This window comes from Molossus molossus, unplaced genomic scaffold (genome assembly GCF_014108415.1).
Source record: "Molossus molossus isolate mMolMol1 unplaced genomic scaffold, mMolMol1.p scaffold_m16_p_34, whole genome shotgun sequence".
NCBI classification, from domain to species: Eukaryota; Metazoa; Chordata; class Mammalia; order Chiroptera; family Molossidae; genus Molossus; species Molossus molossus.
In genome coordinates, this window is record NW_023425371.1 from 877,670 (window position 1) to 901,030 (window position 23,361).

Here is a 23,361-nt window from a genome sequence, read left to right on the forward strand (position 1 = left end):
GCTCATTAAAGCAATGATGGATTTTTTTCTGATGATTTTTTCTAATTCAGTCCTCACACGCGGAACACTGCCGTGCCCAGGCGCCCTGCTGAGCCGGTGGCACACGCCTTATTCCGTGACCTCACTGGTGTTTCGTGTCTCAGTGAGCACCACCCACGTTCCTGGTATGGCACAGCGTCCAAGAACTCTTACAAAAATTATCCGAGGCCATGTCATCATGTCCACTAATCTATGTTATTGTCTCAGGAAAAAGTTAAATTTTTTAACTCATTTTTTAAACTATCGCTGGTACATAAACATGACAACTAGTGGGCACACTAAAATTTTAAATATATACAGCCTGGTCTTCTTTCAGGAAGGTGTTTCCAATGTGTCCTTTTCCATCTTCTTGATTCTTTGTCGCCAAAGAGCCCTCCTTTTATTAGTACTTGTCTGAAGGCTGACGGTGCATCCCGGCTTCCTGGTCCACCAGCCACCTTCCTGCGGGCACAGAGGCACAGAGGCTCACAACAGGAGCACAGGTGCCGCGGTCAGAGTGGCCAGCTGTCCCCCAAGGACCCGCACGAAGACGCGTTCCTGGGGAGCCTTCACAGAGGGGGATGGGGCCGTTCTCTTGGTCCCAGAACTGGGCTACCAGAGCTCCTCCCACTTGCACCCTTGATTCTTTCTGGAGACATTCTCTCCTCGGACCATTGAAACACAAATATATTCCGTCCTGACCCAGGAGGCTTCATGAGCCTCACAGCCCTTAAAGCAGAGCATGAAGAAAAACCTAAAATTCTTGGCGCGCTCAACTGTTTTAAAAACAAATAATAGTTACGCCAGTAAAACTGTCATTTTCAGTGACTGTCCTAATTTAAGGAAGGAAAACATGAAAGTGTAAGGCTTTTCTGCCAACCTAATTCAGATCAGAGATGCCGTCTCCTTGGGCTAGCATGTCTCATCCTGCACGACAGCAGTCAGAAAAGGAGGCGGCACTGCCGGTAACTGTTTAATGGACATTTCCCCAGAAATTAAAGTGCTGCTTTTCAAAGCACTCAGTCACTGTGCGGTGCAAGCCCCAGGGACACTCGCCGCTCCGCCGCGGCAGCCCGCCCCCGCCCCGCACACAGCACCCGCAGCCCGGGCTCTTGCTGTTTGAATTAAAGCAGGTGGAATGTTCGGGTCTGTGATCAAAGCCTTTGGCCATCATGTGAAACCAATCGGAGTGCCCTTTATTATCGTAATTTCCCAGTCCTCAGAAAATGTCATCCGAAGTGTGGCAGGGGGACCTATCTCTTTCCTCTACCAGGTGTTGCTTTGCTTCAGGGGCTTTTCAGATTTGGGTTTGGCTTTATTAGTGGGCGGTGTGTTTGTTTATTGGAGTGCCCCCCCCCCAGTGTTTTGGGGGTCTCCTGACAAACAATGAACATGGATCCCAGGTGTTTTTGTTTGGTCAGAGTCTAATCGTCTTTTTTGTTTTTAATGACTTCGTTGATAGTAGCCATCGCAAGTCTGCCAACAGAAAGGTGGATTTTTGTTCATAAGGGAAGAAAGCAATATTACAGCCTTTTGATCATTAACTTTCCCTTCCCTGCCTCTGTCTAAAGAGCCAGGACTTCTCCCTCAACAGCAGACACAAATGAGAGGCTACAAAAGAAATCCCCGCCGCTCAGGCGAGGCACGAACGGACAGCTGCTGTCTGATGTTGAAGGATTTCGTCAGGCCATAGGTGTGAACTGTGCACTGGTGGGAGACATAAAAACCACTAGGAAAGGTTATGTTCCAACCCACTCTTTCCCTAACCCTGCAGTTCAAAAGAGTGCTTTTATTCTCTGATATATCCTGCAACACAGCTTTTTTTTTTTTTTCTTGTCACGCTTCTGGAAGCCAGGTTCCAATGAGGATAAACTCCTTAAACCATCCCCCTACCTACCCCCACCTGCAGTGCCCCCACACTAAGGATTTATGAGCTTCTGTCCTTGGGCAGAGCATTTGTCAAAGATGTAAAGGGTCCTTTCCCTTGTCCAGGCTGAATTGCTCTTGAGACCCTGCACCCTGACCAGCTCCCAGCCCAGCTCCCAGCCCCTGGCTCCGCCCATGGCCAGCCCTCTTGCAGCCGTGGGCCCCGTCGGCAGGGGCAAGCGAGCATGTGCTGTCCACAGAAAAAGTGATCACGGCATTTCCGGGTGTAGCATTTGACCTCAACAGAACAGATTTAGATGTGTTTCAATTAATACAGACCTTTGAAGATACTGAATTGATGTGGGTACCAAAACTTTCTTCTTGGCTCACTCTTGGGCTAAATGTGTGCTATCTGAATTTTTGGTTAATTGATTGCGATTAGAAAAATGCCCGTTTCCCCTGTTCTTTTGGAGGATGTTCAGCAGGGCAGAGTATCAGCATGGATGTGAACACGCAGTGTAATTAGAAATGTGAGTGCTCTAAGCCAGCTGCTCCACTGGGGTTGCATTTTAAAATCTGGAATATATAAAAACACGTCAGGGATGGATCTTCAGTCCTTAAATAAAAAGCTCAAAGGAAAATTACTGTTTACTCAGCAAGCCAGCTCCGGTGAAGAGCACAGCCCTCGCCTCCGTGGACGGGAAGAGGTGGGTCCGGGTTATGTAACTGCTGGCCGCGGTCTGCGGAGCCGTCCAGTCGGCCAGGAGAGGACGAAGCAGAGCGCGGCCCCTTCCTCACAGCCCCCGTCCTAAAATAAAGCAAACAGACATTTTCAATTTTTGTAAAATATTTCAGGTATTTTGGATTTCCTTGCCTCCCTGTAATGATTAGATTCGGGGACGCCTGAGGAGAGGCGTTCTCAGAAACAGCAGCAAAACAGAAAGTCGTTCTGGAATCACCGCCTTCCCTTCTGACACGGCCCTGCAAATAGCACGCCGCCTACCAAGGGTGCCGACTCTCACTCCCCGTTTTATTTACACACACGTAATGTTTTCTAACCGTTGAGATTTGACCTTGATGATTGCTCAAGTGCCAAGTGATGGTGGACAGATGTGTGGCCTGTGCCTTCTCTCTCCTCTGGTGGAATGACAGCTTGCTCGGTGGTGCCCCGTGTTTGCTCACTTGGCTTTCCTTCCCTTTCCTTCCCGGGGCCCTGTGGGCTGGCAGCGCCGTGGTCCAGCAGGCCGACTGCAGAGCCTCCGTGCCCTCCAGCAAGGGCAGCAGCAGCGGCAGCAGCAGCAGCGGCAGCAGTTCGTCCAGCGACTCGGAGAGCAGCTCCGGATCCGACTCCGAGACCGAGAGCAGTTCTAGCGAGAGTGAGGGCAGCAAGCCTGCCCACTATTCCAGCCCTGAGGTAAGCCCTGCACCGGCCTGAGCCCCTGGGGGTGCCGTCAGCCCGTGGACGCTGGTTCTCATAGCTCCCCACCTTCGTGCTGTGACGGCCACGACCCCTGGAGCACCACCCCTCAGCAGCCCGTCAGGGTTTGTCGGGCCCATCATTTTCCCTACTTGATCCCCTCCTCACGGTTTTCTTAATTACAGAGCTTCCTTGGAAGTGCAAAAACTTCAGATTTCACTGCCCAAAAATCTCTATTTTGACTTCCAGAAATTTCCAAATATGCTGTAAATATTACTGACCGGAAATACCCCCGTGGATCAGGTCTCCCTCAGGGTCAGCAAGGCAATAGCAACCAGGCCAGTTTACTGTCTGGGAAGCGCGGTCACTCGTGAATCACAGGGAAAAGAGTTTTATGGATTAGACATGGTAAGATCTTACCTTTCGCAGTTTGTCATGGATTAGAACAAGAGCTATAACTATTAATAACACCTTCCTACCTGTGTTTTCTTTGTGAAAATGTAAAAAAAAAATTAAAAAAAATTAGCATCAACCTACAAATAATAATGAAACTTTTTATAGCTATAATGAGCATCTATGTGGGGGATTTAGATGCCTCATATAAAAACATTACAAGGTACCCATAAAAGCACTGCTATTTCTACTTGAAAGGGGCAGATTAAGTAGTATTTCAGAACACGGAGCTTCCCGCAAGAGGGTTGAGAGCAAATTTCTCGAGTCCACGGCTCTGCAGGGGAGACTCTGATTTCTAAAAGAGGAGTAGAATGCAGTCTCTTCTCGATACAAACATCTGACATTACCATGGATTGTAGGGTTTCATTTTTCACCTGCCAACCCTCTGTATCGCTTTGGGCCTCAAATTTCTAACAGGCTCTGAAATGAAACAAAAGCCACTCATGCAAACCACGGCAGTGAGAGGCAGCACCATGCGGGGGCGCAGCTATTCCCAGCTCTTGTACCTTTGCCTGAGGACACGGGAAGGCAGCTGTGGTGGTATCTGAAGTCCACAGAGTGGTTCTTCAGTGCCCCCAGGATTTCCCTGTCCTGTGTCCCCTCAGGAGGCAGAGGCTTTTTGCAGAACTAAGAAACCCAGGGAAGTGATACTTTCCCACACTCTCATTTCTTCCCCAGCACCTTTCTGCTGTGCTCCAAGAGCTAGCTCTAATTCATCCTGAAATAAGCCATGTCTTCTGCGCTCCTCTCCCCTTTCCGTGAGGTTTACCTCCTCCCCACCATCTCTCTCTCTCTCCCTCCCTCCCTATATTAGGGGAAGGCTCGTGGCAACATTAACCTATAAAAGCCACAGGTTGATATAACCCTGACTTTTCCCTGAAACTAAGTGAGTGCTCCTTCTTTATTACTTGATTCATTCACTTATTCAGTGTTCATTCAACAGATACTTATCGAGCGTCTGTCACAGACCTGCTGCTTGGCTGTGGGATACAGCAGTTATCTGGCATGTCCCTGTCTTCATAGAGCTGGCAGAATAATGGCAATAATTTGGGGGGGGCAACAAAACAGGAGTTCAATAAAATAGAGGTGTTAAACAGGCTTTTTCAAACCAACTTTATGTTACAATTTGTTGGAAACTCCAGCATAGTATTAGCTGTAAGAAATAACGGGGTTCCAGGGGCATTGCAGAAACCAAGAAGGGCAGTGGAGGTGAATGAAAAGTGTTAGTCTGTGAAGACACCCCCTCTCCTTCCCACCGCCTCGGTCCAGGCCCTTCTCTGTGACTTTGAAGGTTAAATTTATGAACAGTTGAGTCTTATTCTCATGAATGAGGCTGAAACCCAGCCTAAGAGAAGTACAGTTATTAGGTGCTTTAAGCAAGTTCTTTCTAAATGTCACTGAGATCATTACAAAGACTTGAACTCCTTGGTGATGAAAGGAAGCTCTTGTCATTTCTTCCAGCAGCTGTCAGAGGCCCTCGCTAAGGAGAGGGAGCCCCAGTGAAGCAGGCCTCAAAGTTCGAGTTGCCTGAGGCCACATATACTTGTCAGTGTCTCGCTTCTCTGTGTCTCTGTGCAGAGGAACGTGGAAGTGGCAAGTGAGGTGTTAACCGCCCTGCAACTCACCTCTTTCTCCTGGAAAGAAATGTCTTAGTTGGAATAAAAGTAAGGTTTCTTTTAACATTTTCCCCCAAGATTAATACAGACACACACCCGTTAGAAATAAGGCGAATTTTCAGAATTAAAATTGCCAAGAAGGGAAGTAGCATAATGGGTCTGAGCCCCCACAGTGTCACTGACCAAGCTGGCCCAGGTCACCTTGCAGAGCGCAGTGAGGCTCGTTCCCCAAACGCCACAGGGCGCGGAGCTCTGTAGAGCCACTCACCTCACGTTCCGCTGTGCAGACTGGTCTATGCTGCTTAGAAGCAAAATGTTTCTGACCCTCTCACGTCCCCTCCTGGTCACATCCTGTGTGGGGGAGTCGAAGGAGGCCCTCGTGATGTTTCAAGGACCCTGCACAGTCCCCCTCAGCATGCCAGCACCGGGAGCCCGTGGGACTGGCTGAGTTTCATCTGAGCTGTTCTTCGTGGCCGCGCCTGCAGACAGACACTGCCTTTCCCGGGAACCGCCGCAATGGGCCGCCCTGCCGCACTGGCACCGAAGGGCCCCTGCAAACACTCTTCCCGTCGTGCAGGTCCCCTCCTACGGCCTGTTGGCTTAGTGGTTCTCAACCTAATTTTTTTCATGTGAGTTTCCTCCTCTTTTCTGGCCTGGTGCATCCTTCCATGCAGAGCTTGCCAGGGGAAAGTGCCTGCCCCTCAGCTAGCAGATGACACCTGTGCGGAGCTCCCAGCCGGTGGCATCAGGTTTCGAGGAGGACCAGGACTACGTCGGTTTACCCGCCCGCGTCTTTGCTCTAGGGCTTCACCCGGCCCGTAATATTGCTCCTATCAACTGTTTTCCATTATACATTTCCCAAACTTATCTGATCATGGGGAGCTTTCTCGTGGACTGGATGGACTAAAAGCGCATTTTGGAAAACGCTGCCCTAGATTGTTCTTGAAAATCAGCAGAAATGTGATGCAAGTTATTCATTGATTGGGCAAGCTTCACCTCAACGAGGCATCTGGGAGGTCCCTGGCAGTGGGTGCTGTGGGGGGCCTGGCAGTGGGCACTGGGAAGGATCTAGATGCAGCAGGGACTACAGTGCCCAGTGGAAGGCTTAGGCATGAGTCCGAGCAGAGATTAGTCAGGGAGAGAATCACAGCTGAAAATATAAAGCTGTGAGTAAGCAAACAAAACCCTGGGCAGAGACCCTGGTGACTGGCTCAGGAAGTCGACCATATGGGCAGCTGCCAGTGCACGCAAGTGCCCTCCCTGAGTCTTCCCCCTTCGCTGACACGTCTTCTCGGGTGAGCTTCCTTGGCCGCAACAGCCCCATCCCCAAATGGCAGATATTCCTGCGCTGCCTAAGCTGTGAGGTTGTGCTGAGTGACAGCCCACTGTGAGTTCTCAGAGCAGAGTCATAGCGTCCCCAACCTGTTACAGACACTGCAAAGGACACACGGAAACAGACCTGGCTCCTGCCTGAAAGACGGTTTGGCTTTGTTGAAGACACAACTTATACACATGAAACAAATTGAACATCAAGAGGCTGTGCAGCTGAGGATAACAGAAGGCACAGGTGTTGTTTGGGGAGTTAGTGGTATTCTCCAAAAATCAGACCTGATTCTATCATTTTGAGGTTGAAGACTGACATTTCTCAATGGAATGAGGCCCCCCTTTTTTTAAGCTACTCCAGACTAATGGGAGATTAGGGGAAGCAGCAGGGGAGAGAACCTAGTCTTTGAACCTAGGCAAATACGGGTTTACTCTGCCTGCTGGCTGTGCAGCTTTGGACATGTCACTTAACCTCTCTGATCCTCATCTACAAATCAGGGGGCATAATATCTCTAATCTGTGTGGCTTAGATGACAGGCGTGAAGTGGGAGGTGCACTGTAGGTGTTCTGGCAACGAAAGATGACTGTAAGGTGATGGAGGCCCTAAATGCCAGCCCAAGAAATTTGGACTTCATTTGAGAGGGAATAGGAGGTCATTGCAGATCCTTGAGAAAGGAAGTGTGATTTAGTGATGTGTTGAAAATGGTACTTCAGACTGATTTTTTCAGCTGTAACGTGCAAAAAAGAAGACCCTAAAGCACATCAGGCAACAGGCCCAAACTAAATCTGTTAACTCCCCCTCACTGTGCGTGCTCCCACGCGAGTCTCCGTGGGGCCTGGTGCCATGAGCTGTGGAGAGCTCGCGGGGGCGGGGGTCCGAGCAGTGTTGAGCCTGGCCTGGGCCAGCGTGAGGGGCATGCGCTGCCACAGTGTTCGCTCCCTCTCCCAATAGGGTCCCTTTTCTGCAGGAGGCCCCTTCAGCCTCCGTTCCTGTTTACTGTGCCCCATTCATCCAGGAAGCTGAGGCTCACAAGTCACGGACCTGTCAGTGGTCACACAGTGAGAGAAGTGGGGGTGGGCGGAGACAGTAAGCGAAGCCATAAATTGTTTGCCACCAAATTAGCTTTCAGCCACACTCAGCTAAGCTCAGGGAGGGTGACAGCTTCCCCTTGTCAAAAAGCGGCTGTGTGTCCTGCTGTCCTGCTGTCTCATGGCGGGCGTCCACTGCCGCGGTGTGCCCAGGGGCACTCTTGACGTTCCTGCATTCCTTTTCTGCGGAGAAGCCAAAATAAAGCAAGGTCAGAATTCCCACACTACAACACCGGGCGCCAAAAATCTCTGTTATTCTGGGTCTTGCTCTGGAGCCCTGAAAACAAACAAAGCAAACAGCAGGGTCCTGAGGGTTTCTCCCCCACACCTGTGTCCCAGGGTGAAGCCTCTCTGTCTCACGGGCCCGGGGCCAGGCCTCCGGTGCTCATGCTGGACTCCACTGAAATTCACTTGTTCCCCGGCCCTGGACTCTCTGTGCGGGGGATCCCTGAGGTGCAGTTGGTCTCATCTGGTTTGGAAGAACCAGCAGGATGTCCCTGGTCACCTTGGCCCCAGGTCCTTCTGGTCTGTCAGTCTTCCCATCTTCCTGAGCTATGCCCTCCAGGACCCTCGTGTCCCTTTCACTCTCCTCATGTGTTTATGTCCCCAGTTCTGTTCTTAATGTGAACCTCACTGTTGAAAAACAAATCTTGATACTTAAAAAAAACACTTTTGGAATGATTGTGTTAAAGAAAATGTTTTTCTCTTACAAGGGAGCCTGACTTGCTCTGGACTGAACCACTTTGGCAAAGCCAGGCCATGTCCTCTTTATTCTAGGCTAGTATCTAGACTCCCCTGAAACAGAGGAGGCCACAATCAGAGGCTGGGAAAATACATCACAAAGTATTTTCTCCATTTCATGGATAGTCACAAATTGCAAACACTCTGGCTAGAGTTCTACACTTACCAATATACCTCTTTTCTACTAAGCATCATAGATGATGGATAAATGAAATTTTATTATAAATCAACCAATCAAGTATTTACTCAGTTCTTAACCTTCTTATGAGACATAGAACTGTGGCCCTCTCCTAGAAAAATCATCTGTGAAACATTTCACATTCTATTTCAGGTATTCATTGACCTTCCTGAAACCAACCCATGGGGCAGAGTTTAAAACCTATAATATTTATGATTTGCTCTAAGTTAGCAAAACAGCTTATGGGGAAGATTTCCATCGTCACTTTCCTGTCTGACACATTTCTGACAAAGTGGGGCGGAAGCAGGTCGGAGCTGCCGGAGCGCACAGGGCACACGCACAGGGCACACGCACAGGGCACACGCACAGGTCCCTGCTGGGCCGGAGTCCTGCACCGCGGACCCAGCCGCCCTCCCAGAGCTGCTGCCTCCACAGCCACTGTGGCCCACCGCCTTCACCACATGAGCTGGATGTTAATTCTTTGTGACTATAGGTTCCATTGGCCCCCTCTTCTAGTGTCCCTCCAAATTTTAAGTCTTACCAAAAAATGGGCACTTTAGCACTCAGGGACTCCAAACTATTCCCCAGTGAACTTTTGTGGAATCTTGTTTATGTTCGTGTGTATAGATCATAAAATATACACATTGTATAACACTCAAAGGTGTTGGACATGGGTTCTCCTGAGGCACAGTGCTATCCCTGAATTGTTCCTAATTGTCTTCAAAGTGCTGCCCAGACACTTAAGTGACCTGGGCCAGGGACTGGACACCATCCTGCCTCCGCGTCCCCGATGAGAGCGCCACTCACACTGCTGTGCTGTTCCTTCGGCCCCCAGCCCATTCCATCTGTGCTCCTACAGCTAGAGGAGTAAGTCACCATGAAAACAGCCAGGTCCCTTTTAAGTGAGTCTGTAATAAAAGATGTTTTGTTTGTTGCTGGTTTTCTGCTTGTAGGCTGAGCCCGCATCCTCTAACAAGTGGCAGCTGGATAAATGGCTGAACAAAGTTAACCCCCACAAGCCGCCTATTCTGATCCAAAATGAAAGCCACGGCCTGGAAGGCAGTCAGTACTACACCCCGGGGAAAGACCAAGCGCAGGACTGCGGGAAACTCCCCGACAGCTGCCAAACCAGCCTGAGAGAGAAGGACATCAAAAGCGCCTGCAAAGAAGAGCAGAGGCCAAGGACAGCCAACAAGGCCCCCGGGACAAAGGGGGTGAAACAGAAGTCCCCGCCCGCGGCGGTGGCCGTGGCCGTGGCCGTGACTGCAGCCGCCCCGCAGCCCACGGTCCCCGGGGCGCCCTCGGAGAGCGCGCCCACACCCACGCGGAGGTCTGCAGGCAAGAAGCCCCCCAGGCGCACCGAGAGGACCCCTGCCAGCGATAGTGCTAACTGCCCACGGCCCGAGGAGCCGGCGGATGCGCTGGGGGCGAGCGCAGCGATTGCTCCGGAGCCCACCAAAGCCAGGCCCTGTGCCAACAGCAGGACGAGCCACCGCAAGGAGCTGCGCACCTCAGTCACCTGCGAGAAGCGTCGCACGCGGGGACTGAGCAGGATTGTCCCCAAGTCCAAGGAGTTCATTGAGACAGAGTCGTCATCTTCGTCTTCCTCCTCAGACTCCGACCTGGAGTCAGAGCAGGAGGAGTACCCTCTGGCCAAAGCGCAGGCCGTGGCCGCCGCCTCTGCGAGTGACCAGAGGCTCAAGGAGGCTGCCAGCAGCGTCAGCAGTGGCGGCGGCCCCCGCGCTCCGGTGGGCTCCATCAACGCCAGGACCACCAGTGACATCGCCAAGGAGCTGGAGGAGCAGTTCTACACGCTGGTTCCCTTCGGCCGCAACGAACTTCTCTCCCCTCTGAAGGACAGTGACGAGGTCAGGTCTCTTTGGGTCAAAATTGACCTGACCCTCCTGTCCAGGATCCCAGAACACTTGCCCCAGGAGCCGGGGGTCTTAAGCACTCCTGCGGCCAAGGACGCTGAGAGCGCCCCTCCAGGCCACCCATCCGACACACCCTTAGAAAAGACTTTGCCAAAATCCAAGAGGAAACGCAAGGTAGGCTTGGGGCTGGGGGTGGCGGGGAAGGAGGGCTGTCCCCTAACTTGTGGGCGAGGTGACAGCATGGGTAGGCTGCTGGTCTGGAACGTGAGGCAGCAGTTCTGTCTTCACTCGGCAATCACTCATCTAGCGCAGATACTGCCGTGCATAGTATGAACTCAGTCAAGCCCGAACACCACCCAGTGAGGGCAGTACCATTACTATTTCCCTCTTATAGCTCTAAGTGATGAAGCCCTGTCCCACTGCATGTTGAAGTAAGCACACAGGACATCTTGATCAGGTGCGTGCTGAGGCGAGCTGGAGGCTGGGCCCGCAGAAAAGCCGAACATGTGGCGAACCTCATTCTTGGCGGGGAGGGATTTGGTGATATCAGCGGTGGGATTATTCACTAAGAAGCCAACAGAATTTAAGGCTGTTAAGGGGTGAAGCGTGAAGACGGAAATGCCTGGCGCCAGGCGGTGGGAGGGGCCCTGAGAGGGACAGAGCCTGCAGCCTCAGAGCCTGAATTTGTTGCTCTTGGTTGAGTTGGTCAAGGAGCTTGGTGGCGAAGAGGCGCTGGGAACAGGGCTCTGAACAGGAGGGACACTTGGTACAGTCATGTGCCCGTTCACGACTGGGATTTGTTCTGAGAAACGCATTGTTGGTGATTTTGTTCTTGTTTGAAGCACACAGAGTGCAGTTACACAAACCTAGATGGTCTAGCCTGCCACACACTAGGATGGCCTGGTGCTCCTCTGTCACAAGCCCGCACGGCGTGTTACTGCGCGACCTTAAACCAGGCCCGAGAGAGAATGACGCGCTCGGAGGCAGGTCAGCATGAGGCGTATGAGTCTGCTACTAGCATAAAACAGAATACTGCCTTACAGAAAACTTTTTTAAGGAGAAAGAAGACACTAAAATAACAATAAAAAGTGTAATAAGTATGTAAACCAGTAACACAGTCACCTGTTACCATCATCAAGCACGATGTGCTGTGTGTAATTGTGTGGGCCACGCGTGTCCGACGGGCAGCGCGGCGGGTTTGTTCTCACCGTCGCCACAAGCACGTGAGGATGCCTGCGCCCTGATGCCAGGAGGGCCGCAGCCTCACTAGGCAACCGGACCGTATCCGCTCCTGTACCGTCTGGGGGACAACCGCTGCATATGCAGTCGTCGTTGACAGAAGCATCTTCATGTGGCCCGTGGCTGTAGTCAGAGGGTCAAGGATGAAGTGGCACTAAAAGAGGGGGGAAAGGGTAGTCAGGGGAAGCAGGGGTGAGACAGGGAGTCCGGGGACAGAGAGCTGAGGCGCATCTGGAAACACCCTAATGCTCGGCAGTTTTCAAAGATTTTTGAGCATGGGAGTAACTTAGTCATAAGTTAAAGGCAAGTGTGAGGATTTTTGTCCCCTCCTGTTACTGTATCTTCAAAAGTAACTTGGACACATTGAGGAACAGCATGGATGACAAACCAAAGATTGCAGTAGTCAATGGATGGTTCCAAAGCTGGGATAAAATCATTCACAGCAGCTGACACACGTGCATGTCCTCATGAGGTGTGCTCTTCTAAGTACTTTGTACAGATTAAACCATTGAGTCTTTATCACTTTAGGAGGCAAGCATTATTGTCACACCCATTTTACAGATGAGAAAACTGAGGCTGAGGACCTTAAATGAACTTGCCTCAGGTTCACTAGGCGATAGGGGGCAGAGCAGGAGTGAGCCCAGGCTGTCTGGCTCAGGGGCTCCCAGTAGGAAGTCAGTCTTTCCCACAGGGCCCCTGCTCAGAAGGGCTCGGGCTTGCAGCTGAATGCTTGTGGCTGCCATCTTCAGTCTTCATTTTATCTCTGAGTTTGTATTTTGTAAGTGAAGGTGATGGAGCAGTAGAGCATACGCGGGACCATGTGGAGCTTTGACCCACCTGCAGCCCCACCTGTTTCCCCAGGACAGGTTCTATCTGCTCTTTGACCCCTTTGCACTCCTGGCCCTTCCAGGGAGGGGACTGCTGCACAGTGAGCGTGGGGTCAGGCTGGGCATCTCCCCTAATTGCAGGTCAGGTACTGAGTCTCCTGGAGAGGACACTGCAATCCCCGAGGGGTTGCCAGTTTTCCTTGGGTTATGGGGTGGGCCATGAAAGGGGAAATGCCCAGCTGGACTTCCTGCACCTCAACAGGTGGGTCCCACAACTGGCAGGCAGTGGAAACCTTCTGCTGGCAGGCTGCTTGCACGCACCCAGTCGCAAGATAGGACTCTTAGGCACTAGAGAATCTACACTCGCCCTTTCCCCCAAGTATGGTAACCCCTCAAGGAGCACAATATAAAATAGCAAATAATAAAAAAAAAAAATTATAAATTGAACTACCATTTGACCCAGTGATCCCACTTCTAGGAATATACCCTAAGAAGCCTGAAACACCAATTGGAAAGAATATATGTACCCCCATAGTCATAGCAGCACTATTTACAATAGCTAAGATCTGGAAACAACCCAAGTGTCCATTAGCAGATGAATGGATAAAAAAGGTGTGGTACATATACACAATGGAGTACTATGCAGCTGTACGAGAAAAAGATCTCTTATCCTTTGAGACAACATGGAGGGACCTAAGAATATTATGCTAAGTGAAATAAGCCAATCAGAGAAAGACAAATACCACATAATGTCACTTATTTATGGAATATAATGAACAGAAAAAGCTGATGAACAAAAAAAATAGACCCAGAGACATAGAAAGTAGTACGGTTCAGACTGACAAACTGCAGAGCAGGGCGGTGGCGGGGAGGGATGAGATAAACCAAAGAACCAAAAACTTACATGCATGTAAGCGTAACCAATGGACATAAACAACAATGCTTGGGCGGGGCGGGGGGCGGTTAGGGAGGAGGGTGTCTGGGGAGAAAAAGAAGAAACATCTGTAACAAAAATAAATTAATCAGCCCTGGCCGGTTTGGCTCAGCAGTTAGAGCGTTGGCCTACGGTCCTGAGAGACCCGGGTTCGGTTCCCGCTAAGGGCACGTACCTCGGTTGCAGTTTGTCCCCGGCCCTGGTTGGTTGTGCGGGTGGCAGCCACTCGATGTGTCCCTTTCACATCAATGTTTCTCTCTCTCGGTTCTTCTCTCTCCCTCCCACTCTACCTGAACAAAAATGGAAAAATGTCCTCGGGTGAGGATAAAAAATAAAAAATAAAAAAAATAAAAATAAATTAATTAATCAATAAAATTTTTAAAAACTGCCACACACAAAAAAAATTTTTTTTCCTAACCCAGCTGGTGTGGCTCAGTGGTTGAGCATTGAGCCATGTACCAAGAGGTCACTGGTTTGATTCCCAGTCAGGGCACATGCCCAGGTTGTGGGCCCAATCCCCAGTGTGGGGCATGCAGGAGGTGGCCAACTGATGTTCTCTCTCATCAATGTTTCTATCTCTCTCTCCCTCTCCCTTCCTCTCTCTAAAATCCATAAACAAAAAATATTTAAAAAAAAACTTTTCTAAATTAAAATTTTATAATAGAAAAAATAGCAAATAAACACCACCATGGCAGATCAAGAGAGAGACTTTGAGAGACAGGAAATTTTTCTACTTTAGTACTTTATACTTTACTCTTCCTGCTTTTAAAAAAATGTTTGCAGGATAATTGGCATAGCATTATATTAGTTTCTGGTATGCAGTGAAATGATTCTGCATTTGTGTATATTGCAAAGTGATCACCACAGTAAGTCCAACTGACATCTATCGTCATACATAATTACAAATTTTATTACTCCTGATGAGGACTTTCATAATCTGCTTTCAAATATGCAATACAGTGTTATCAGCTGTGGTCTCCATGCTGTACACTATGTCCTGGGACTTCCTTATTATGTAACTGGAAGTTTAAGTGGACTCCCTTCACCCATTTCTCCCACTCTCCCCCAAACCGCTAGACAACCACCAATCTGTTCTCTGTATACATAAGCGTGGGCTTTTATTTGTTTTTTGTTTTTTAGATTTCACATGTAAGTGAGATCATACTGTATCTATGTTTTTCTGTCTAACTTGCTTCACTTAGCATAATGCCCTCAAGCTCCATCCATGTTGTGACAAATGGCAAGATTTTATTCTTTTTGTTGTTGTTGTTAATCCTCACCCGAGGATATTTTTCTTTAATTTTTTTAAATAGAGTGGAAGGGAGGAAGGGAGAGAGAGAGAGAGAGAGAAACATCCATGTGAGAGAGCCACATCGACTGGTTGCCTCCCACATGACCCTGACTGGGACCGGGGATCAAACCTACAACCCAGGTACATGCCCTTGAACAGAATCAAACCCACGACCCTTCGGTCCTCCGGCCAACGCTCCAACTGCAGAGCCAAACTGGCCAGGGGTAGGTTTTATTCTTTTTTATGGCTGAATAATATTCCATTGTTTGTATGTGTATATAGGTGTGTGAATATATATATTATATATAGTATACATATAAGTTCCTTTACCCATTCATCCATTGATGGATATGTAGGTTGTTCCTGTATCTTGCCTATTGTAAACAATCCTGCAGTGAACATGGGATGCATCTATCTTTTTGAGTTCGTGTTTTTATTTTCTTCAGATGAATACCCAGAAGTGCAATTGCTGGGTTATATGGTAGTTCTATTTTTAATTTTTTGAGGAACCTCCATAGTGTTTTTCATAGTGGCTGCACCAGTTTACATTTCTACCAACAGTGCACAAGGATTCCCTTTTCTCCACATTCTTGCCAACACTTGTTATTTCTTGTCTTTTTGGTAATGGCCATTATAACAGGTGTGAGGTGATTATCTAATTGAGTTTTGATTTGCATTTCCCTGATCATTAGTGGTGTTGAGCATATTTTCATGTACCTGTTGGCCGTCTGTATGTCTTCTCTGGAGAAATGTCTATTCAGGTCCTCTGCCCATTTTTCAACCAGATTGTTTGCTTTAGTAGTGTGTGTGTGTGTGTTGCTATAGAGTTCTGTGAGTTCTTTATATATTTTATCTATTAGCTTTTTATCAGACATATGGTTTGCAAATATTTTCTCCCATTCAGTAGGCTACTTTTTCATTTTGTTGGTGGTTTCCTTGGCTGTGCAGAAGCTGTTTAGTTTGATGTCGCCCCACTTGTTTACTTTTACTTTTGGTGTCAAATACAAAAAGATGATCTCCACGACAAGGATCCTTTCCTGCTTTTTGAACAGGGGGCCCAACATTTTCATTTTGTGCTGAACCAGCAAATTATATAGTCCTTCCTGGCCTCCTGGGTGACCTTAATCTGGTGACCTTACCTTCTTTTTATTTCATTTCCTCCATTTCTGAAATGGTGACACCTTTGCAAGGGCATTGTCAACTTCAAACAGTGTAATTCAGTAATATGGGTTCGCTCACTACTTCCCTAGCCCTCTTTCTTCTTGTTTTCCTCTAGGTACTCTCCCCTCCTCATTACTTTTGGATTGATTTATCCATCAGTCCCCAGGTGGTTAATTGATTGATGAATGAATCAGTCAGTTGACCACCGAGGGATTGATGGATACATGGATAGGCTAATGGAAAGACTGTATATATATTTAGAGAGAGATGTGTGTGTGTAAGAGAAATACATAGATATTTAAGAAATATACAGAGATAGAAATTGATAAACATAGACTAGAAATACGGGTAGCTGTATAGGTATACATAGATATAGAGAAAGAGATGTCAGAAAGACATATATATAAATTCTATAATGTTCTGTGTTTATTTATTTGAATATATTTTTATTTATTTTTTTAGAGAGGAAGGGAGAGAGAGAAACATCGATGTGAAAGAGAAACATCGATCAGATGCCTCCTGCACGCCCCCTACTGGCGATCGAGCCCACAACCTGATCATGTACCATGACCGGTAATTGAACCAGGTCTCTCAGTCCATGGGACGGCGCTCAATCCGCTGAGTCACACTGGCCGGGCATAATGTTCTGTATTTAAATAATTTTATTATTTGTAGCCTTTTTAAATTTTAACTTATGAAACTCATTTGTGCCAAGCCTGACACCCAACTCATAAAATATGATGAATCATCATTAAACATAGACACAGAGAAGTGAAAAAACATTTTCTTAGTGCTCTTTACTCAGCCTTTGGGGTGTTGAGACCCCAATACTGGGTGCAGAAAATGGGGCACTTCAGACGGCTACCAGAGGTGCAGAGTCTACACTGCTGAAGCCCTGGAGCAGAGCACTGGAGACCCTTGGGGCACCATTTCCCTGCGAGCCCTGAGAGGCCATGAGACCGTCCAGGCTAGAGGAGAAGGTCAAAGTGTTTCTCTCCTTGGTGCGGCCTTGTCTTCTGTTAACGCTGCCAAGAGCCCTGAGAATGCCACTGCTGTGTCCCTGCTCGATGTGTCTCAAGAGCGAGCAGCTTCGTAGAGTGCAGTTGCATCGCACCCTGATACACGTCTAAACACAATCACGGAAAAAAGAATTTAATCCAAGTACTGTTTTATAGAACTTCAGGGATTCTAAGATGTCATGGGATAGTCATTGTTAACTAGAATTAAGGCACCAAGAGGTACAGCCTTTGCTTGAAATCCCTAAAAGCCATGGTGCTGCGAACACATTGCTGCTCGGCCCAGCGAGCTGGTCTCCCGGCAGGCCTTGCTCTGTGGGAGTTGGTGATGGGAGCTCATGACTGTCCCCTAAAAGCCGAAGCTGATTGGTTTTGCTTATTTGCAGTGTGACAATGAAGACGACTACAGGGAGACCAAGAAGGCCCAGGGGGAGAAGGAGGGCTCCTCACGACTGGCCGCATCTGCGAATCATTGCAACACAAACAGGTACGTGTGTTCCCTCGATGGCGGAGGCGAGCTGGAGGGGTCTTAGGTCTGAGGGTCATGTGCCACATTGGGGGAGAGTGATTTTTTAATGACCGTTCTGGTCTGGGTCTCCAGACCTGCTCTCCTTGGCTTGACCCGGGGCTCAGAACCGTGCCTGGACATGTGCCTGCTGTCACAGCGCCGGGGGTGTGTAAGTGCTTCCTTGTAACAAAAGCCCAGTTACTAGTTCCACACAGTGTGCACTCCGAAAGACAAACCCTTACCTCTGAAAACTTAATAACTGAAATTTTAAACCAGTATTTTAATAGCTGCTAGACCCATAGAACACTAACGTATTACACGGATGGAGAAACATAACTTGGAGCAGAATCTCCATGTAATGCGCCTAAGGCTCTTAGATACAGACTGAAATGCTGGTGTGGGGCAGGGTCTGTGTCTCCAAGGTCAAATGGCCACCTAGTGACTCCTCTGCAGGAGTTCTAGACAGACCCACAATGCACTCACTCCCCTCTGTGACAAATGTCTTTCTAGCAAGGCAAGGTCCCAGATATTTATCATAAGCAAGTAGCTTCTCATCAGTCACAGAAGCTTTTTCCATTTCCAAATACCACAGGTCGGAAACCACTTTTCCTCAGCTGAGATGCTCCTCGCTCTCCCTGACTGTGTACATAGAATTTTTAAGGGGAGATTAATGCTTCCGCACAACACATAAAAATGTAAACTGAAAGGTTAGGAAGAGATGGAGAGCGGCAGTAAAAGTCGGAGAGGAAATGGGAGAGCCAGGCACGTGAGCCAGGCCGCGATGTGGCACCACCTTGGGGAGCAGACAAGGGCTCCTGAAGGTCTGTGCAGGAGGGACAGCTGCACATGCAAGCTGGCCTCATCCACAAAGTCTGACCCAGTGGACGGTGTCCCAAAATATGGGGAAAATGTGATTCCAAATAGTCTTTCACATGTGCGACATAGTTATATGTATGCTTCCTTGTGCATTGGCATTCAGTCACCTTTATAGCAGATCTGTAACTGCCATGATTTCTAAGCCGTGATGATTATAAACAGTATTCAGTATGCTCGGTTTCAGTGAGAGGGTAATGAAAATGAGGATGTCCCCTTTTTCCCATCCAAGTTTATGGAGCCCAGGACATGAGCTCTTGCAGTCACTCCTTTGCCTGGCGGAGCCTGCCCCCCTGGCGGTTTACGTCAGCAACGACACAATGCGCAGGAAGTGCCTTGAGTGCTTTCTGTGTCCTTCCAGATCTGCGATGACCACTGTCAAGTTATACCCATGTGATAAGACAACCCATATATAAAGTGGTCACCCATCCCAAAAAAGACATCCAAAGAGAGGTTCTTTGGTCATCTTGACTCTATGAACAGAAAATGATGAAGAAGAAATCATCATATGTCCATGACAGCATTTTATATAATAATCTAGCTTTCCATGAACATTTAAAATCTTATATATGTAAAATACTAGAGACTTCGAAATAGGACTTTTTCACTCACATGTTAATAAACAATTATGTTCAGACTGTTTACATCCACCTTCACCACCAGTGTCTGCGTCGTCACTCACTGAGCCCCTTGATGGCTCAAGGCAGTTTTCCAGCCGCATCTTCTCACTGCTGGGCTGTTAAGCAGCCAGCGCTTTTTGAACCAGAAATGGACCACTGCAAATTATATCCCTGAACATGTCTATTTGCATAATCTACAGAACCTTGGCTTTATCATTTGAGGCCTGTGTTTGTGATTTCTACACTGTCACCGCCAACTAAGGAAATTGCTTTTTGAAGTGACTTTAAGGGCTGTTTGCAGTGATAGCCAACACATACAATTAAAAAGTCATAACTGCAGGAATAATGACTAAATCTTTATTAAATGGATTTACCTTTTTTTTTTTAACTGACTCTACCAGGTGACTTCTATGAGTATCCCAAATTAGCAAAGATTGAGTTTCATTCAAGCTAATGTGTCTTTTCCCAGTTTTTTTTCCAAAGGTAAATAATGGAGAGAGTCCGATCAATAGCTCAAGTATAAATGACTCCCTCCTCTGATGGTTAATTTTAGGTGGGAGAATTATAGACAGTACTTTTGAAAGTAAAATAAAGAGCCTAGGAATCAGACAATGTCACTTCTGATGAGTTTTCTACTCTGTGTTCGTTCTGATTAGCTGGGAAGCCTAATTGAAAGGTGCTTCTTGCTTTTCAGGTTATTCTGTGATCTGTTATTCTCCATGTCATAATTAGTATAAACCCAGGTGTTAGCAGAAGTCCCTTCAGAAGTGAGGAACACATATGTCATTCGATTCACTCTCCATTACTTGCTGCTTAACACTTATTAGGAAAACAGGAAGATGTTGTGTATTTTCAGATCCTTGGAAGAAAAACTTGGAAAATGAAAGCCTTATTGTTCTTAGTTATTTAACTCTAGAATTACTCTTCATCCTGTAGGACAAGTAAAGAAACAATGAGTGAAATTTGCTTATTGTTTGTTATGGTCCTAATGCCATAAAATTGTTTCCTGGTCTAATAATTCCCCATAAACGTCTTCCTACCAGCAGGTTTTAAATAGGAGGTTTGGGCCATATATAAAACATTTACCTCTCCCTGTGCTGGCTTGTGACATTCCATTACTGTGATTTTCTTTTTCAGCTTGGCAATACCCATAAATAAAAATGAAAAAATGCTCCGGTCGCCCATCTCACCCCTCTCCGACGCCTCTAAACACAAATACTCCAGTGAGGACTTGACGTCTGCCAGCAGGTCCAACGGCAGTGGCTTGTTTCCTTCCACCACCGCCAACAAAAAGCTGAAGTCCGAGAACCAGCTGCAGGCTCATGCCGCAGACCTCACGGTACGTTGATGGTCTTCCTGTCCTGTTAAAATGACAATGAAGCTGAGCACACCTCTGCACTCTACCTGTCTCTAGCCCAGCGCAGTCTGAACACATGCTTGAGGTTGGGGGAAAGGTCCCTGGCTGCTCTGGGGAGGCCTGGCACGGGAGCGCCCCCTGCCTCTCCCAGGAGGAGCCCTGCTCAGCAAGCCTCTTTGTAGGATTCCCTTTCCCATTCTGAAAGAACTGGCCCCAGTACACTGTCGTGGAACAAAGTAAATGGGGAGTTTGGGACCAACCCACCTTTTCCTTGCCCCAGGACAGAGCTAAACCTGGAATGGAAATCCCAGGCCAAAATGTTGGGGTTCTCACTCTAACCTGAGTGGCCAGCAGCCACAATGTGGGACCCCTGCCACCACCCCTTTGGCAGTGACCTCCTCAGAGGTGATTCCTGCACCCTACACTCCCCTGGGGGGGGGCTGGGGTTGGGGTCCAGAGTCTACTTAGCCTCATATTTAGTGAGCACATGACCTTGGGTCACTTGATACATCTCTCTAAGCCTGTTTTATTTGCAAAACAGTGTCATAAGACTTAAATGAGGTGATGTTATCTAAAGACCCCAACACCTGTGGACACCTGTGCTCGTTACTGACCTCTGTCTGCCAGCTATGCTCTGGCCCAGGCAACCTCTGCGCACATGATTCATTCCAAATCTCCCCACTGCGTTCCCTCAGGTCACTGTGCCTGTCAAAACCAGTGGGCACCCTGGCGGGGGGATTCAGTTCCCTGGAGGGTCATCCTGTACACCAAAAGTTGCAGGTTCAATTCCCAGTCAGAGCACATAACCAGGTTGCAGGTTTGATCCCCTTAATGCATTATCCCATGATTTAATAAGATTAAAGTCCTGGCCTGTTTGACTCAGCAGTTGGAGCATCAGCCCGCAGACCAAAGAGTCTAAGGTTCCATTCCAGTCAAGGGCACGTACCTCAGTTGCAGTTTGGTCCCCAGCCCCGGTTGGGTTGTGTGAGGCAACCAGTCGATGTGTCTCTCTCTCTCCTCTCTCTCTCTTTCTCTCTCTCTCACTTCATCTTAAGATAAATGGAAAAATATTCTTTGGTGAGGATTTAAAAAATAAAAAGATTAAAAAGTTGGTAGGTCTTGCAAGAGCCTAAATCTTGTTGTATTATCAGGAAATTAACCCCTACTGCAACCTTATTTGAGTACAATTATCTTTAATTCTAAGCTGCAAGAATCTAAGGAAACCATATTAGAAAAATGTGAAATAAAAAGGTACCAATTCAGCCCTGGCCGGTTTGGCTCAGTGGTTAGAGCATCGGCCTGCGGTCCGGAGAGACCCGGGTTCAGTTCCCGCTAAGGGCACGTACATCAGTTGCAGTTTGTCCCCAGCCCTGGTTGGTTGTGCGGGTGGCAACCATTCGATGTGTCCCTTTCACATTGATGTATCTCTCTCTCTCTCTGTTCCTCTCTCTCCCTCCCACTCTACCTGAACAAAAAATGGAAAAATGTCCTCGGGTGAGGATGATAAAAAAAAAAAAAAAGGTACCAATTCAAATTTAAAAACAGCCTTGGTCGTTTTGGCTTAGTGGTTAGAGCATCAATCCGCAGACCAATGAGTCGCGGGTTTGATTCCAGTCAAGGGCACGTACCTCAGTTGCGGTACATCCCCAGCCCTTGTCAGGTCATGCGGGAGGCAACCAGTTGATGTGTCCCTCTCACATCACTGTTTCTCTCTGTCTCTCTCCCACTGTATCTGAATAAAAATGGAAAAATATCCTCGGGTGAGGATTAAAAAAAAACAAAAACTGCCCTTTCCAGCATGGCTCAGTGGTTAGAGCATTGGCATGCACATCAAAGAGTCTCAGGTTCAATTCCTGGGTTGCAGGTTTGATCCCTGGTCCTGGTCAGGCTCCTGAGAGAGGCAACCAATTGATGTGTCTCTCTCATATTGATGTTTCTCTCTCTCTTCCTTCCTCCCTCCCACTCTATCTGAAAAATAAAAATCAATGGAAAAATATCCTCAGGTAAGGATTAACAAAAAAATGTATTTAAAAAAAAAAAAGTAAAATAAAAACTCTTCTTTGCCTCTAGATCCTTATGCCACAAGCAAAAAATGTATGGTGTACAGAAAATTGTAAAAAGAAAAATTAGAGACTTTATTTAGTCATTCTTTCACGGAGCAGATGGTCATTGTACTGCGGGCCAGGCGCTGCGCCAGCAGCAGACATGCAGCGATGATCTAACAGATTCAGTCCATGCCTGTGTGAAGCCGCCCGGCTAGCTGGGAGAGCAGTTCAGACAGGGGCCACACATCCAAAGAACCACCGTGCCTGCAAGAAGGAAACACGCAGAGGCTCTTCTAACAAGGAGGCTTTTTCTGCACATAAAATCAGTCCATATTGAAAGAAGCACTTGTATGCACTCCATTTTAATTACTTCAGAAGAATTGATTTGAATTTCATAACCCAAGACCGTGGTTTTCTGATCCGTGTGTTGCACACACAAGGGATGCTGTATAAATATTTGTATCCCCAAGAGTTATAATTTTTAAATGTTTCCACAGATCAATAGTGTTCCTTTTTAAAACATATTTTAAATAATTTCTAGTAATTCCCTCTGGCTTTTTCTAATCTTGACAGAGAATGAGAACCAGTCAATTTGGCATCTGAACAACTTCTCTTTCATGAGGGATTGTGCATTGTTGTTCTGCAAGCTTGGTCCCTGGATCAGCTTCACCTGGGCTTCTTAGACATGCATGTTCTCGGGCTCTGCCCCAGACCAAGTGAATTGGAGACTGGAGGTGGGGCCCGGCGGTCTGTGTTCACAAGCCCCTGAATGATTTCATGGAGAGGCCGCTTGGAGAGCCACTGGTCTACCAACTGGAAAAAGTGCTAAACCCTGGGATGTTTGAGCTTGGGCATGTTGCTTAACCTCAACAAACCGCGGTTTATAGATCTGAGAGAGTGGCCACACCAAGACTT

The 23,361-nt window shown here is 47.8% G+C and overlaps 1 protein-coding gene across 1 annotated transcript in view; it reads left to right on the forward strand.

The window, feature by feature from the left end:
• The window catches only part of AFF3 (AF4/FMR2 family member 3), a 538,134-nt gene that overhangs the window by 482,443 nt on the left and 32,330 nt on the right, over window positions 1-23,361 (forward strand). Inside the window, exons 11-14 of the mRNA XM_036281386.1 lie at window positions 3,112-3,298; window positions 9,655-10,749; window positions 17,430-17,530; window positions 20,182-20,383. Coding sequence (XP_036137279.1) covers window positions 3,112-3,298; window positions 9,655-10,749; window positions 17,430-17,530; window positions 20,182-20,383 — 1,585 coding nt within the window. The remainder of the gene's footprint in view (window positions 1-3,111; window positions 3,299-9,654; window positions 10,750-17,429; window positions 17,531-20,181; window positions 20,384-23,361) is intronic.